Source organism: Salmo salar, chromosome ssa14 (assembly GCF_905237065.1).
Source record: "Salmo salar chromosome ssa14, Ssal_v3.1, whole genome shotgun sequence".
Lineage (NCBI taxonomy): Eukaryota > Metazoa > Chordata > Actinopteri > Salmoniformes > Salmonidae > Salmo > Salmo salar.
The window spans coordinates 96,236,282-96,249,977 of record NC_059455.1 but is presented as its reverse complement, the minus strand read 5'-3'; the positions used below and the strand labels follow the sequence as shown (position 1 = coordinate 96,249,977).

General features: G+C 43.7%; 1 protein-coding gene across 3 annotated transcripts in view; it reads left to right on the top strand.

Annotated features, from left to right (window-relative positions):
- The window catches only part of LOC106570732 (WAS/WASL-interacting protein family member 2), a 32,119-nt gene that overhangs the window by 12,940 nt on the left and 5,483 nt on the right, over positions 1 to 13,696 (top strand). For all 3 annotated transcript variants that reach the window (XR_006759023.1, XR_006759022.1, XM_045695066.1), the window contains 4 exons: positions 1,361 to 1,496; positions 9,919 to 10,074; positions 10,608 to 11,347; positions 12,054 to 12,260. Coding sequence is in view for 1 of the 3 variants with exons in the window: in XM_045695066.1 (XP_045551022.1) it covers positions 11,239 to 11,347; positions 12,054 to 12,260 (316 nt within the window). In the remaining 2 variants the exon portion in view is untranslated. The remainder of the gene's footprint in view (positions 1 to 1,360; positions 1,497 to 9,918; positions 10,075 to 10,607; positions 11,348 to 12,053; positions 12,261 to 13,696) is intronic.

Sequence of the window (13,696 nt, the reverse complement as noted above, 5' to 3'; positions counted from 1 at the left end):
TGCTGCTGTAGGCCCTCCTTGGTTGGGGACAGAAGCACCAGATCATCAGCAAACAGTAGACATTTGACTTCAGATTCTAGTAGGGTGAGGCCGGGTGCTGCAGATTGTTCTAGTGCCCCCGCCAATTTGTTGATATATATTTTGAAGTGGGTAGGGCTTAAGCTGCATCCCTGTCTCACCGGACGGCCCTGTGGAAAGAAATGTGTGTGTTTTTTGCCCATTTTTTATTTTATTTTATTATTATTTAATTTTTTTACCCCCTTTTTTTGTGGTATCCAATTAGTAGTAGTTACTATCTTGTCTTGTCGCTGCAACTCCCGTACGGACTCGGGAGAGGCGAAGGTTGAGAGCCATGCGTCCTCCGAAACACAACCCAACTGCTTCTTGACACAACGCACATCCAACCCGGAAGGCAGCCGCACCAATGTGTCGGAGGAAAACACCGTACACCTAGCGACCTGGTCAGCGTGCACTGCGCCCGGCCCGCCACGGGAGTCGCTAGTGCGCGATGAGACATGGATATCCCTACGGGCCAAACCCTCCCTAACCCGGACAACACTGTGCCAATTGTGCGTCGCCCCATGAGCCTCCTGGTCACGGCCGGCTGCGGCAGAGCCTGGGCTCTAACCCAGAATCTCTGGTGGCACAGCTAGCACTGCGATGCAGTGCCTTAGACCACTGCGCCACCCGGGAGGCCCCGTTTTTTGCCAATTTTAACCGCACACTTGTTGTTTGTGTACATGGATTTTATAATGTTGTATGTTTATCCCCCAACACCACTTTCCATCAATTTGTATAGCAGACCCTCATGCCAAATTTAATCAAAAGGTTGTATGAAATCAACAGAGCATGAGAATAATTTGCCTCTGTTTTGGTTTGTTTGTTTGTCAGTTAGGGTGTGCAGGGTGAATACGTGGTCTGTCGTACGGTAATTTGGTAAAAAGCCGATTTGACATTTGCTCAGTACATTGTTTTCACTGAGGAAATGTACAAGTCTGCTGTTAATGATAATGCAGAGGATTTTCTCAAGGTTGCTCTTGATGCATATCCCACGGTAGTTATTGGGGTAAAATTTGTCTCCAGTTTTGTGGATTTGGGTGATCAGTCTTTGGTTCCAAATATTGGAGGAGATGCCAGAGCTGAGGATGATGTTAAAGAGTTTAAGTATAGCCAATTGGAATTTGTGGTCTGTATATTTCATCATTTCATTTCGGATACCATCAACACCACAGGCCTTTTTGGATTGGAGGGTATGTATTTTGTCCTGTAGTTCGTTCAATGTAATTGGAGAATCCAGTGGGTTCTGGTAGTCTTTAATAGCTGATCATGTATATGTTTTGTCTCTCTCTCTCTCCCCTAGTCTCGGACAGACCCTCCTAGTCTCCAGAGTGTTGGAGGAAGAGGAGGGAGGAACGCCTTGTTAGCAGACATCCAGAAAGGAGCCAGGTTAAAGAAGGTTTTACAGGTCCATGACCGTAGCGCACCAGTTGTCGACAGTGAGTACACACACACACACACACACACACACACACACACACACACACACACACATACACCGTTACCCGCTTACCTTCACGTTGTCTCCTCAAACATCCCCCCCTCACAAAAATCCTCGTTGACCTCTTTTAAACCAGTCCCCAATTGACATAGCTGAGAGAGAGTCCAAAGGACTCAGATAGAGAAGGTATTTCAGCTGAGTTTCACTGTTAACTGATTCTCACAAGGGATATCTGTCTATGACTCACTGTCATGGGGAACAAAATGAGACAGGGAGGGAATGGGAGAGACAGAGAGAATGTGTGTTTGTTTGGGATAGGGAGAGAGAAAGAGGAATGGAATCGTAGAGAGGTGTAGAGCAGAGAGAGAGAGCGGTCCTGTTAGTTTAGAGAGCTGTGGATAAGGTCACACTGATATCTCTCAGAGTTATACTCTGTCTATCTATCTGTCTATATTTGAGCTCAAGGTTACTCACGGTGGCACGCACGCACACACGCACGCACGCACACACACACACACACCCTACATTAACACACACTTGAGGAAGGAATGCCCAGCAGCAGATAAGGACACAGACAAAGCAGGAAACTACTGTGGGAAACACAAGGGGAAACACAAGGGGAAACACATGGGGAAACACATGGGGAAACACAAGGGGAAACACAAGGGGAAACACAAGGGGAAACACATGGTGAAACACATGGTGAAACACAAGGGGAAACACATGGTGAAACACATGGGGAAACACAAGGGGAAACACATGGGGAAACACATGGTGAAACACATGGTGAAACACATGGTGAAACACATAGAGAAACACATGGTGAAACACAAGGGGAAACACATGGGGAAACACATGGTGAAACACATAGAGAAACACATAGAGAAACACATGGAGAAACACATGGGGAAACACATGGGGAAACACATGGTGAAACACATAGAGAAACACATAGAGAAACACATGGAGAAACACATGGGGAAACACATGGGGAAACACATGGTGAAACACATGGGGAAACACATGGTGAAACACATGGGGAAACACATGGTGAAACACATGGTGAAACACATGGTGAAACACATGTTGAAACACATAGAGAAACACATGGTGAAACACAAGGGGAAACACATGGGGAAACACATGGTGAAACACAAGGGGAAACACATGGGGAAACACATGGTGAAACACATGGTGAAACACAAGGGGAAACACATGGGGAAACACATAGAGAAACACATGGTGAAACACATGGTGAAACACATGGTGAAACACATGGGGAAACACATGGGGAAACACATAGAGAAACACATGGGGAAACACATGGGGAAACACATAGAGAAACACATGGTGAAACACATGGGGAAACACATGGGGAAACACATAGAGAAACAAATGGGGAAACACATTGGGAAACACATGGTGAAACACATAGAGAAACACATGGTGAAACACATGGTGAAACACATGTTGAAACACATGATGAAACACATAGTGAAACACATAGAGAAACACATGGGGAAACACATGTTGAAACACATGGTGAAACACATGGGGAAACACATGGTGAAACACAAGGGGAAACACATGGGGAAACACATGGTGAAACACATGGTGAAACACATGGTGAAACACATGGTGAAACACATGGGGAAACACATGGTGAAACACATGGGGAAACACATAGAGAAACACATGGGGAAACACATGGTGAAACACATGGTGAAACACATTGGGAAACACATGGGGAAACACATAGAGAAACACATGGTGAAACACATGGTGAAACACATGGGGAAACACAAGGGGAAACACATAGAGAAACACAAGGGGAAACACATGGTGAAACACATTGGGAAACACATTGGGAAACACAAGGGGAAACACAAGGGGAAACACATGGTGAAACACAAGGGGAAACACATGGTGAAACACAAGGGGAAACACATGGTGAAACACATGGTGAAACACAAGGGGAAACACATGGTGAAACACATGGTGAAACACAAGGGGAAACACATGGTGAAACACAAGGGGAAACACATGGTGAAACACATGGTGAAACACATGGTGAAACACATGGTGAAACACATGGTGAAACACAAGGGGAAACACATGGGGAAACACATGGGGAAACACAAGGGGAAACACATGGGGAAACACATGGTGAAACACATGGGGAAACACAAGGGGAAACACATGGTGAAACACATGGTGAAACACATGGTGAAACACATGGTGAAACACATAGAGAAACACATTGGGAAACACAAGGGGAAACACATGGGGAAACACATGGGGAAACACATTGGGAAACACATGGTGAAACACATGGTGAAACACATTGGGAAACACAAGGGGAAACACATGGTGAAACACATGGTGAAACACAAGGGGAAACACATGGTGAAACACATGGGGAAACACAAGGGGAAACACATGGGGAAACACATGGTGAAACACATGGTGAAACACATGGTGAAACACATAGAGAAACACATGGTGAAACACAAGGGGAAACACATGGGGAAACACATGGTGAAACACATAGAGAAACACATAGAGAAACACATGGAGAAACACATGGGGAAACACATGGGGAAACACATGGTGAAACACATAGAGAAACACATAGAGAAACACATGGAGAAACACATGGGGAAACACATGGGGAAACACATGGTGAAACACATGGGGAAACACATGGTGAAACACATGGGGAAACACATGGTGAAACACATGGTGAAACACATGGTGAAACACATGTTGAAACACATAGAGAAACACATGGTGAAACACAAGGGGAAACACATGGGGAAACACATGGTGAAACACAAGGGGAAACACATGGGGAAACACATGGTGAAACACATGGTGAAACACAAGGGGAAACACATGGGGAAACACATAGAGAAACACATGGTGAAACACATGGTGAAACACATGGTGAAACACATGGGGAAACACATGGGGAAACACATAGGGAAACACATGGGGAAACACATGGGGAAACACATAGAGAAACACATGGTGAAACACATGGGGAAACACATGGGGAAACACATAGAGAAACACATGGGGAAACACATTGGGAAACACATGGTGAAACACATAGAGAAACACATGGTGAAACACATGGTGAAACACATGTTGAAACACATGGTGAAACACATAGTGAAACACATAGAGAAACACATGGGGAAACACATGTTGAAACACATGGTGAAACACATGGGGAAACACATGGTGAAACACAAGGGGAAACACATGGGGAAACACATGGTGAAACACATGGTGAAACACATGGTGAAACACATGGTGAAACACATGGGGAAACACATGGTGAAACACATGGGGAAACACATAGAGAAACACATAGAGAAACACATGGGGAAACACATGGTGAAACACATGGTGAAACACATTGGGAAACACATGGGGAAACACATAGAGAAACACATGGTGAAACACATGGTGAAACACATGGGGAAACACAAGGGGAAACACATAGAGAAACACAAGGGGAAACACATGGTGAAACACATTGGGAAACACATTGGGAAACACAAGGGGAAACACATGGTGAAACACATGGTGAAACACAAGGGGAAACACATGGTGAAACACATGGTGAAACACAAGGGGAAACACATGGTGAAACACAAGGGGAAACACATGGTGAAACACATGGTGAAACACATGGTGAAACACATGGTGAAACACATGGTGAAACACAAGGGGAAACACATGGGGAAACACATGGGGAAACACAAGGGGAAACACATGGGGAAACACATGGTGAAACACATGGGGAAACACAAGGGGAAACACATGGTGAAACACATGGTGAAACACATGGTGAAACACATGGTGAAACACATAGAGAAACACATTGGGAAACACAAGGGGAAACACATGGGGAAACACATGGGGAAACACATTGGGAAACACATGGTGAAACACATGGTGAAACACATTGGGAAACACAAGGGGAAACACATGGTGAAACACATGGTGAAACACATGGTGAAACACATTGGGAAACACATTGGGAAACACAAGGGGAAACACATGGTGAAACACAAGGGGAAACACATGGTGAAACACAAGGGGAAACACATGGTGAAACACAAGGGGAAACACATGGTGAAACACAAGGGGAAACACATGGTGAAACACAAGGGGAAACACATGGTGAAACACAAGGGGAAACACATGGTGAAACACATGGTGAAACACAAGGGGAAACACATGGTGAAACACAAGGGGAAACACATGGTGAAACACATGGTGAAACACAAGGGGAAACACATGGTGAAACACATGGGGAAACACAAGGGGAAACACATGGTGAAACACATGGTGAAACACATGGTGAAACACATGGTGAAACACATGGTGAAACACAAGGGGAAACACATGGGGAAACACATGGGGAAACACAAGGGGAAACACATGGGGAAACACATGGTGAAACACATGGGGAAACACAAGGGGAAACACATGGTGAAACACATGGTGAAACACATGGTGAAACACATGGTGAAACACATAGAGAAACACATTGGGAAACACAAGGGGAAACACATGGGGAAACACATGGGGAAACACATTGGGAAACACATGGTGAAACACATGGGGAAACACAAGGGGAAACACATGGGGAAACACATGGTGAAACACATGGTGAAACACATTGGGAAACACATGGTGAAACACATGGGGAAACACAAGGGGAAACACATTGGGAAACACATGGTGAAACACATGGGGAAACACAAGGGGAAACACATGGTGAAACACATGGTGAAACTACTGTGAGAAACACATCACAGGCTCACAACTACCTACAGTTTTTCTGTTAAAGCCAAAATTCTATAACCCAGACCTCCTATATTCTATAACCTTCCTATATTCTATAACCCTCCTATATTCTATAACCCTCCTATATTCTATAACCCTCCTATATTCTATAACCCTCCTATATTCTATAACCCAGACCTCCTATATTCTATAACCCTCCTATATTCTATAACCCTCCTATATTCTATAACCCTCCTATATTCTATAACCCAGACCTCCTATATTCTATAACCCTCCTATATTCTATAACCCTCCTATATTCTATAACCCTCCTATATTCTATAACCCTCCTATATTCTATAACCCTCCTATATTCTATAACCCTCCTATATTCTATAACCCTCCTATATTCTATAACCCAGACCTCCTATATTCTATAACCCTCCTATATTCTATAACCCTCCTATATTCTATAACCCTCCTATATTCTATAACCCAGACCTCCTATATTCTATAACCCTCCTATATTCTATAACCCTCCTATATTCTATAACCCTGCTATATTCTATAACCCTCCTATATTCTATAACCCTCCTATATTCTATAACCCTCCTATATTCTATAACCCTCCTATATTCTATAACCCTCCTATATTCTATAACCCTCCTATATTCTATAACCCTCCTATATTCTATAACCCTCCTATATTCTATAACCCTCCTATATTCTATAACCCTGCTATATTCTATAACCCTCCTATATTCTATAACCCAGACCCCCTATATTCTATAACCCTCCTATATTCTATAACCCTGCTATATTCTATAACCCTCCTATATTCTATAACCCTCCTATATTCTATAACCCTCCTATATTCTATAACCCTCCTATATTCTATAACCCTCCTATATTCTATAACCCTCCTATATTCTATAACCCTCCTATATTCTATAACCCTGCTATATTCTATAACCCTCCTATATTCTATAACCCTCCTATATTCTATAACCCTCCTATATTCTATAACCCTCCTATATTCTATAACCCTCCTATATTCTATAACCCTCCTATATTCTATAACCCTCCTATATTCTATAACCCAGACCTCCTATATTCTATAACCCTCCTATATTCTATAACCCTCCTATATTCTATAACCCTCCTATATTCTATAACCCAGACCTCCTATATTCTATAACCCTCCTATATTCTATAACCCTCCTATATTCTATAACCCTGCTATATTCTATAACCCTCCTATATTCTATAACCCTCCTATATTCTATAACCCTCCTATATTCTATAACCCTCCTATATTCTATAACCCTGCTATATTCTATAACCCTCCTATATTCTATAACCCAGACCCCCTATATTCTATAACCCTCCTATATTCTATAACCCTCCTATATTCTATAACCCAGACCTCCTATATTTTATAACCCTCCTATATTCTATAACCCTCCTATATTCTATAACCCTCCTATATTCTATAACCCTCCTATATTCTATAACCCTGCTATATTCTATAACCCTCCTATATTCTATAACCCTCCTATATTCTATAACCCTCCTATATTCTATAACCCTCCTATATTCTATAACCCTCCTATATTCTATAACCCTCCTATATTCTATAACCCTCCTATATTCTATAACCCTCCTATATTCTATAACCCTCCTATATTCTATAACCCTGCTATATTCTATAACCCTCCTATATTCTATAACCCAGACCCCCTATATTCTATAACCCTCCTATATTCTATAACCCTCCTATATTCTATAACCCAGACCTCCTATATTCTATAACCCTCCTATATTCTATAACCCTCCTATATTCTATAACCCTCCTATATTCTATAACCCTCCTATATTCTATAACCCTCCTATATTCTATAACCCTCCTATATTCTATAACCCTCCTATATTCTATAACCCAGACCTCCTATATTCTATAACCCTCCTATATTCTATAACCCTCCTATATTCTATAACCCAGACCTCCTATATTCTATAACCCTGCTATATTCTATAACCCTCCTATATTCTATAACCCTCCTATATTCTATAACCCTGCTATATTCTATAACCCTCCTATATTCTATAACCCAGACCCCCTATATTCTATAACCCTGCTATATTCTATAACCCTGCTATATTCTATAACCCAGACCCCCTATATTCTATAACCCTCCTATATTCTATAACCCTGCTATATTCTATAACCCAGACCCCCTATATTCTATAACCCTCCTATATTCTATAACCCTGCTATATTCTATAACCCTCCTATATTCTATAACCCAGACCCCCTATATTCTATAACCCTCCTATATTCTATAACCCTCCTATATTCTATAACCCAGACCTCCTATATTCTATAAACCAGGCCTCCTATATTCTACAACCCAGGCCTACTATATTCTATAAATCAGACCCCCAGTTTCTCATGGTTAGGTCATGTGGTCAGGAACATCCTCTGCCAGTGATAAACTATAAATCATGCCTGTTGCAGCCAACGTAAAACATATTGTCTCAAATGCTGTGCTAAGTGAATGTGCAAGTCATTGTGAAGCAATGAGCCTTGAAGTAGAACTTGACAATTCCTCTGAGATACCAGTATGTCTACAGTCCTCTGAGATACCAGTATGTCTACAGTCCTCTGAGATACCAGTATGTCTACAGTCCTCTGAGATACCAGTATGTCTACAGTCCTTTGAGATACCAGTATGTATACAGTCCTCTGAGATACCAGTATGTCTACAGTCCTCTGAGATACCAGTACATCTGCAGTCCTCTGAGATACCAGTATGTCTACAGTCCTCTTAGTATGGAACCCTGACCTGTTCACCGGACGTGCTTGTTGCACCCTCGACAACTACTATGATTATTATTATTAGACCATGCTGGTCATTTATGAACATTTTAACATTTTAACATCTTGACCATGTTCTGTTATAATATCCACCCTGCACAGCCAGAAGAGGACTGGCCACCCCTCATAGCCTGGTTCCTCTCTAGGTTTCTTCCTAGGTTTTTGGCCTTTCTAGGGAGTTTTTCCTAGGGAGTTTTTCCTAGCCACCGTGCTTCTTTCACATGCTTTGCTTGCTGTTTGGGGTTTTAGGCTGGGTTTCTGTACAGCACTTTGAGATATCAGCTGATGTACGAAGGGCTATATAAAAATACATTTGATTTGATTTAAAAATAAATTTGAGTTACCAGTATGTCTGCAGTCCTCTGAGATACCAGTATGTCTACAGTCCTTTGAGATACCAGTATGTCTACAGTCCTTTGAGATACCAGTATGTCTACAGTCCTCTGAGATACCAGTATATCTGCAGTCCTCTGAGATACCAGTATGTCTACAGTCCTCTTAGTTACCAGTATGTCTGCAGTCCTCTGAGATACCAGTATATCTGCAGTCCTCTGAGATACCAGTATGTCTACAGTCCTCTGAGATACCAGTATATCTGCAGTCCTCTGAGATACCAGTATGTCTACAGTCCTCTTAGTTACCAGTATGTCTGCAGTCCTCTGAGATACCAGTACATGTGTGTATATGGTGATATCATAAAACATATTGACTCATTGTTTGTGTGATGTTCCCTATGCAGAGCCCAGGGCCAGTGGTGGTCTGTCCCAGGACCATCCCCAGGGAGGATCAGGAGGAGGGGTGGAGGCTGTGAGGCCATCTCTAAGGGGCTTGTTCTCTAGCGGGTTCCCCATCCTCAGACCTGCTGGACAGAGAGCTTTCACAGGGAAGAACGTGGGTGGGTCAGGATGGCAGCATGATGAATATACAGTCTGTCTATCTGGTGTCTGTTGCTATTCAATTTTCAATTTCAATTCAAAGGGGCTTTATTGTCGTGGGAAACATATGTTTACATTGCCAAAGCAAGTGAAATGGATAATAAACAATAAAAAAATGAACAGTAAAACATTACACTCACAGAAGATCCAAAATAATGAAGACATTTCAAATGTTATATTATGTGCTTTCTCTCTCTCTCTCTCTCTCTCTCTCTCTCTCTCTCTCTCTCTCTCTCTCTCTCTCTCTCTCTCTCTCTCTCTCCACATCTGTCATAAACAAACCAGGTTGTGTGTGTTGTAGTGTCTGTTTCTAATAGACATTGTGTGTGTGTGTGTGTGTGTGTGTGTGCGTGTGTGTGTGTGTGTGTGTGTGTGTGTGTGTGTGTGTGTGTGTGTGTGTGTGTGTGTGTGTGTGTGTGTGTGTGTGTGTGTGTGTGTGTGTGTGTGTGTGTGTGTGTGTGTGTGTGTGTGTGTGTGTGTGTGTGTGTGTCAGTTTCTAGCTCTAGCTCCTCAACGGGACTGAAGCCTCAGTGGAACCCTCCACCGACATCGTCAGACAGTGGCCACACCTCCGAGCCCTACCATAGGCCGACAGAGAGAGGAAGCCCTTCCCACCGCCCTGCCCACTCAGCCTCCGCCCCTCCCTCCCCCTCTCACAGCAAACCTCCCCCACCATCACTCCTCCTCCCCCTCCTCCCTCATTCCATGAGCGCCCCAGCAGCAGGCCTCCCCCCATCCCTACCGGTCCTCCCCCTCCTCCCCCTCCTCCCCCTACCCAAGTCACCAAGCCTACCTGGCTCCCCATCCAGCAGCCTCACCCCTTACCCCAGCCCTCTACCCCTCCTCCCTCCACGCCCCCCTCCTCCCTCCCTAACCGGAACTCTGGTTTCTTCTACCCGCCTCCTCCCTCCCCCATCCTTTCCTCCTCCCTCCCCCCTTCTCCCTCCCCCATCCTCTCCTCCTCCCTTCCCCCTCCTCCTTCCCCTGTCCCCTCCCCTTCCTCTGAATTGAGATTCTCTAACTCTGGTCCCCACGGCCCTCCTCCTCCTCCTCCTCCTCCTCCACCCCTCCCTGCCTCATTCACCCCCAGCTGCCCCTCCTCTCTGCCCCCTCCACCACCCAAGATGCCCCCTGTGCCGTCCCCTGCCATGCGACCCCCGGTGCCCCCACTGCCCCCCTCTTACCCCTGCACTGCACCCAGTCGACGACCACCAGCTGTGCCCAGGAGTGCAGGTATTGTTTTTGTGAAATTTGCAGGGGGAATTTTGGATTTGATTGATTTTGCTGCGGCAATTTTGTAATACTGTATGTGATATGCAATGATTTTGTTCCAATTTCTTGTGAAAATGCGCTGACGAGGGATAAAGTTTGTTGGCGTGTGACTTGATTGAGCCATACATTTGCGTTAAATGTGTGGTGATGGGTTGAAATTGCTAGCCCTCTTTTTTGTACTGCAATGGGTCAGTTTTATACAATAATATTGCAATGATTTTACTGTTTTATAAATTTCCAAGCTCTCGTATTATATGCAGGTAATTGTTGGTCAAAATAAAATACAATCGCGGAGTCCTAGACGGATCGATTACTGTTTCCTGCATCTGATTGTTAATGACTCAGTGGTTTAATTGTATCTGGTCCTCATACCGTCACGGTCACCTCATCATCCCCAGTTTCCAATTGGCTCATTCATCCCCCTCCTCTCCCCCTGTAAACTGTTCCCCAGGTCGTTGCTGTAAATGAGAATGTGTTCTCAGTCAGTTTACCTGCTAAAAAATAAATAATAAATAAATGAAATACACTGTTCACTAGATTCTATCCTAACTGGGTTTAGCTCTAATGACATCACATTCATCTAGCTACACAGACAGAGACTACAACACTGAGAGAAAACTCTCTCTCTGTGAGATTTCTTCACAATGTCTGTTTTATTTCCCAACAGGTGTGGGGAGGTCGTTGGCTTCTCCCCCCGCCCCACCGGCCCGTTCCCCGTCCACTGAGCTGACCAACCGAATCCCTCCACCTCATCCTCCTCCCCTTCCCCCGTCCTTAATGAGGAATGGACACAGTCCTCCTCCTCCTCCTCCTCCTCCTCCCCTCCCCCCGTCCTTAATGAGGCATGGACACAGCCTAAGCTTGCACAGCCTGGGTGAGAGCCTCAAGTACAATTCTGATTCTCCTTCTTCGTTCTTCTTCTCTCCCTTCACTCGTTTCAATTCCTCTCCAAAACTGTGGCACTCGTTTTATTTTCCTAGCCGCAGAAGCATGGCTTGCTCTTGAGGCTTTTAGGGCTGGGTGTCTGTGACGCGCTTTGTGACAACTGCTGATGTAAAAAGGGCTTTATAACAGTGGGTTGAAGTTGAGTGGAGATCGCTATTCAATTGTGGGGGTTTAAAGTTGTCGTGAAATGTAAGTGGTTTTAATAGCAGTGGACACTCTGTGCCCCCTGCACGTTGTGTAACACACTGTCTGGTCTCAGTGTGTTAATCTGTCTCTGTGTGTTAATCTGTCTCTGTGTCAATGTGTTAATCTGTCTCTGTGTCAGTGTGTTAATCTGTCTCTGTGTGTTAATCTGTCTCTGTGTGTTAATCTGTCTCTGTGTTAGTGTGTTAATCTGTCTCTGTGTGTTAATCTGTCTCTGTGTCAGTGTGTTAATCTGTCTCTGTGTCAGTGTGTTAATCTGTCTCTGTGTCAGTGTGTTAATCTGTCTCTGTGTGTTAATCTGTCTCTGTGTCAGTGTGTTAATCTGTCTCTGTGTGTTAATCTGTCTCTGTGTGTTAATCTGTCTCTGTGTGTTAATCTGGTGTGTTAATCTGTCTCTGTGTGTTAATCTGTCTCTGTGTGTTAATCTGTCTCTGTGTCAGTGTGTTAATCTGTCTCTGTGTGTTAATCTGTCTCTGTGTCAGTGTGTTAATCGGTCTCTGTGTCAGTGTGTTAATCTGTCTCTGTGTGTTAGTGGTGTCTGTTCTCAGTGTGTTAATTGGTCTCTGTGTCAGTGTGTTAATCTGTCTCTGTGTTTTAGTGGTGTCTGTTCTCAGTGTGTTAATCTGTCTCTGTGTGTTAGTGGTGTCTGTTCTCAGTGTGTTAATCTGTCTCTGTGTGTTAGTGGTGTCTGTTCTCAGTGTGTTAATCTGTCTCTGTGTTTTAGTGGTGTCTGTTCTCAGTGTGTTAATCTGTCTCTGTGTTTTAGTGGTGTCTGTTCTCAGTGTGTTAATCTGTCTCTGTGTTTTAGTGGTGTCTGTTCTCAGTGTGTTAATCTGTCTCTGTGTTTTAGTGGTGTCTGTTCTCAGTGTGTTAATCTGTCTCTGTGTTTTAGTGGTGTCTGTTCTCAGTGTGTTAATCTGTCTCTGTGTTTTAGTGGTGTCTGTTCTCAGTGTGTTAATCTGTCTCTGTGTTTTAGTGGTGTCTGTTCTCAGTGTGTTAATCTGTCTCTGTGTTTTAGTGGTGTCTGTTCTCAGTGTGTTAATCTGTCTCTGTGTTTTAGTGGTGTCTGTTCTCAGTGTGTTAATCTGTCTCTGTGTTTTAGTGGTGTCTGTTCTCAGTGTGTTAATCTGTCTCTGTGTTTTAGTGGTGTCTGTTCTCAGT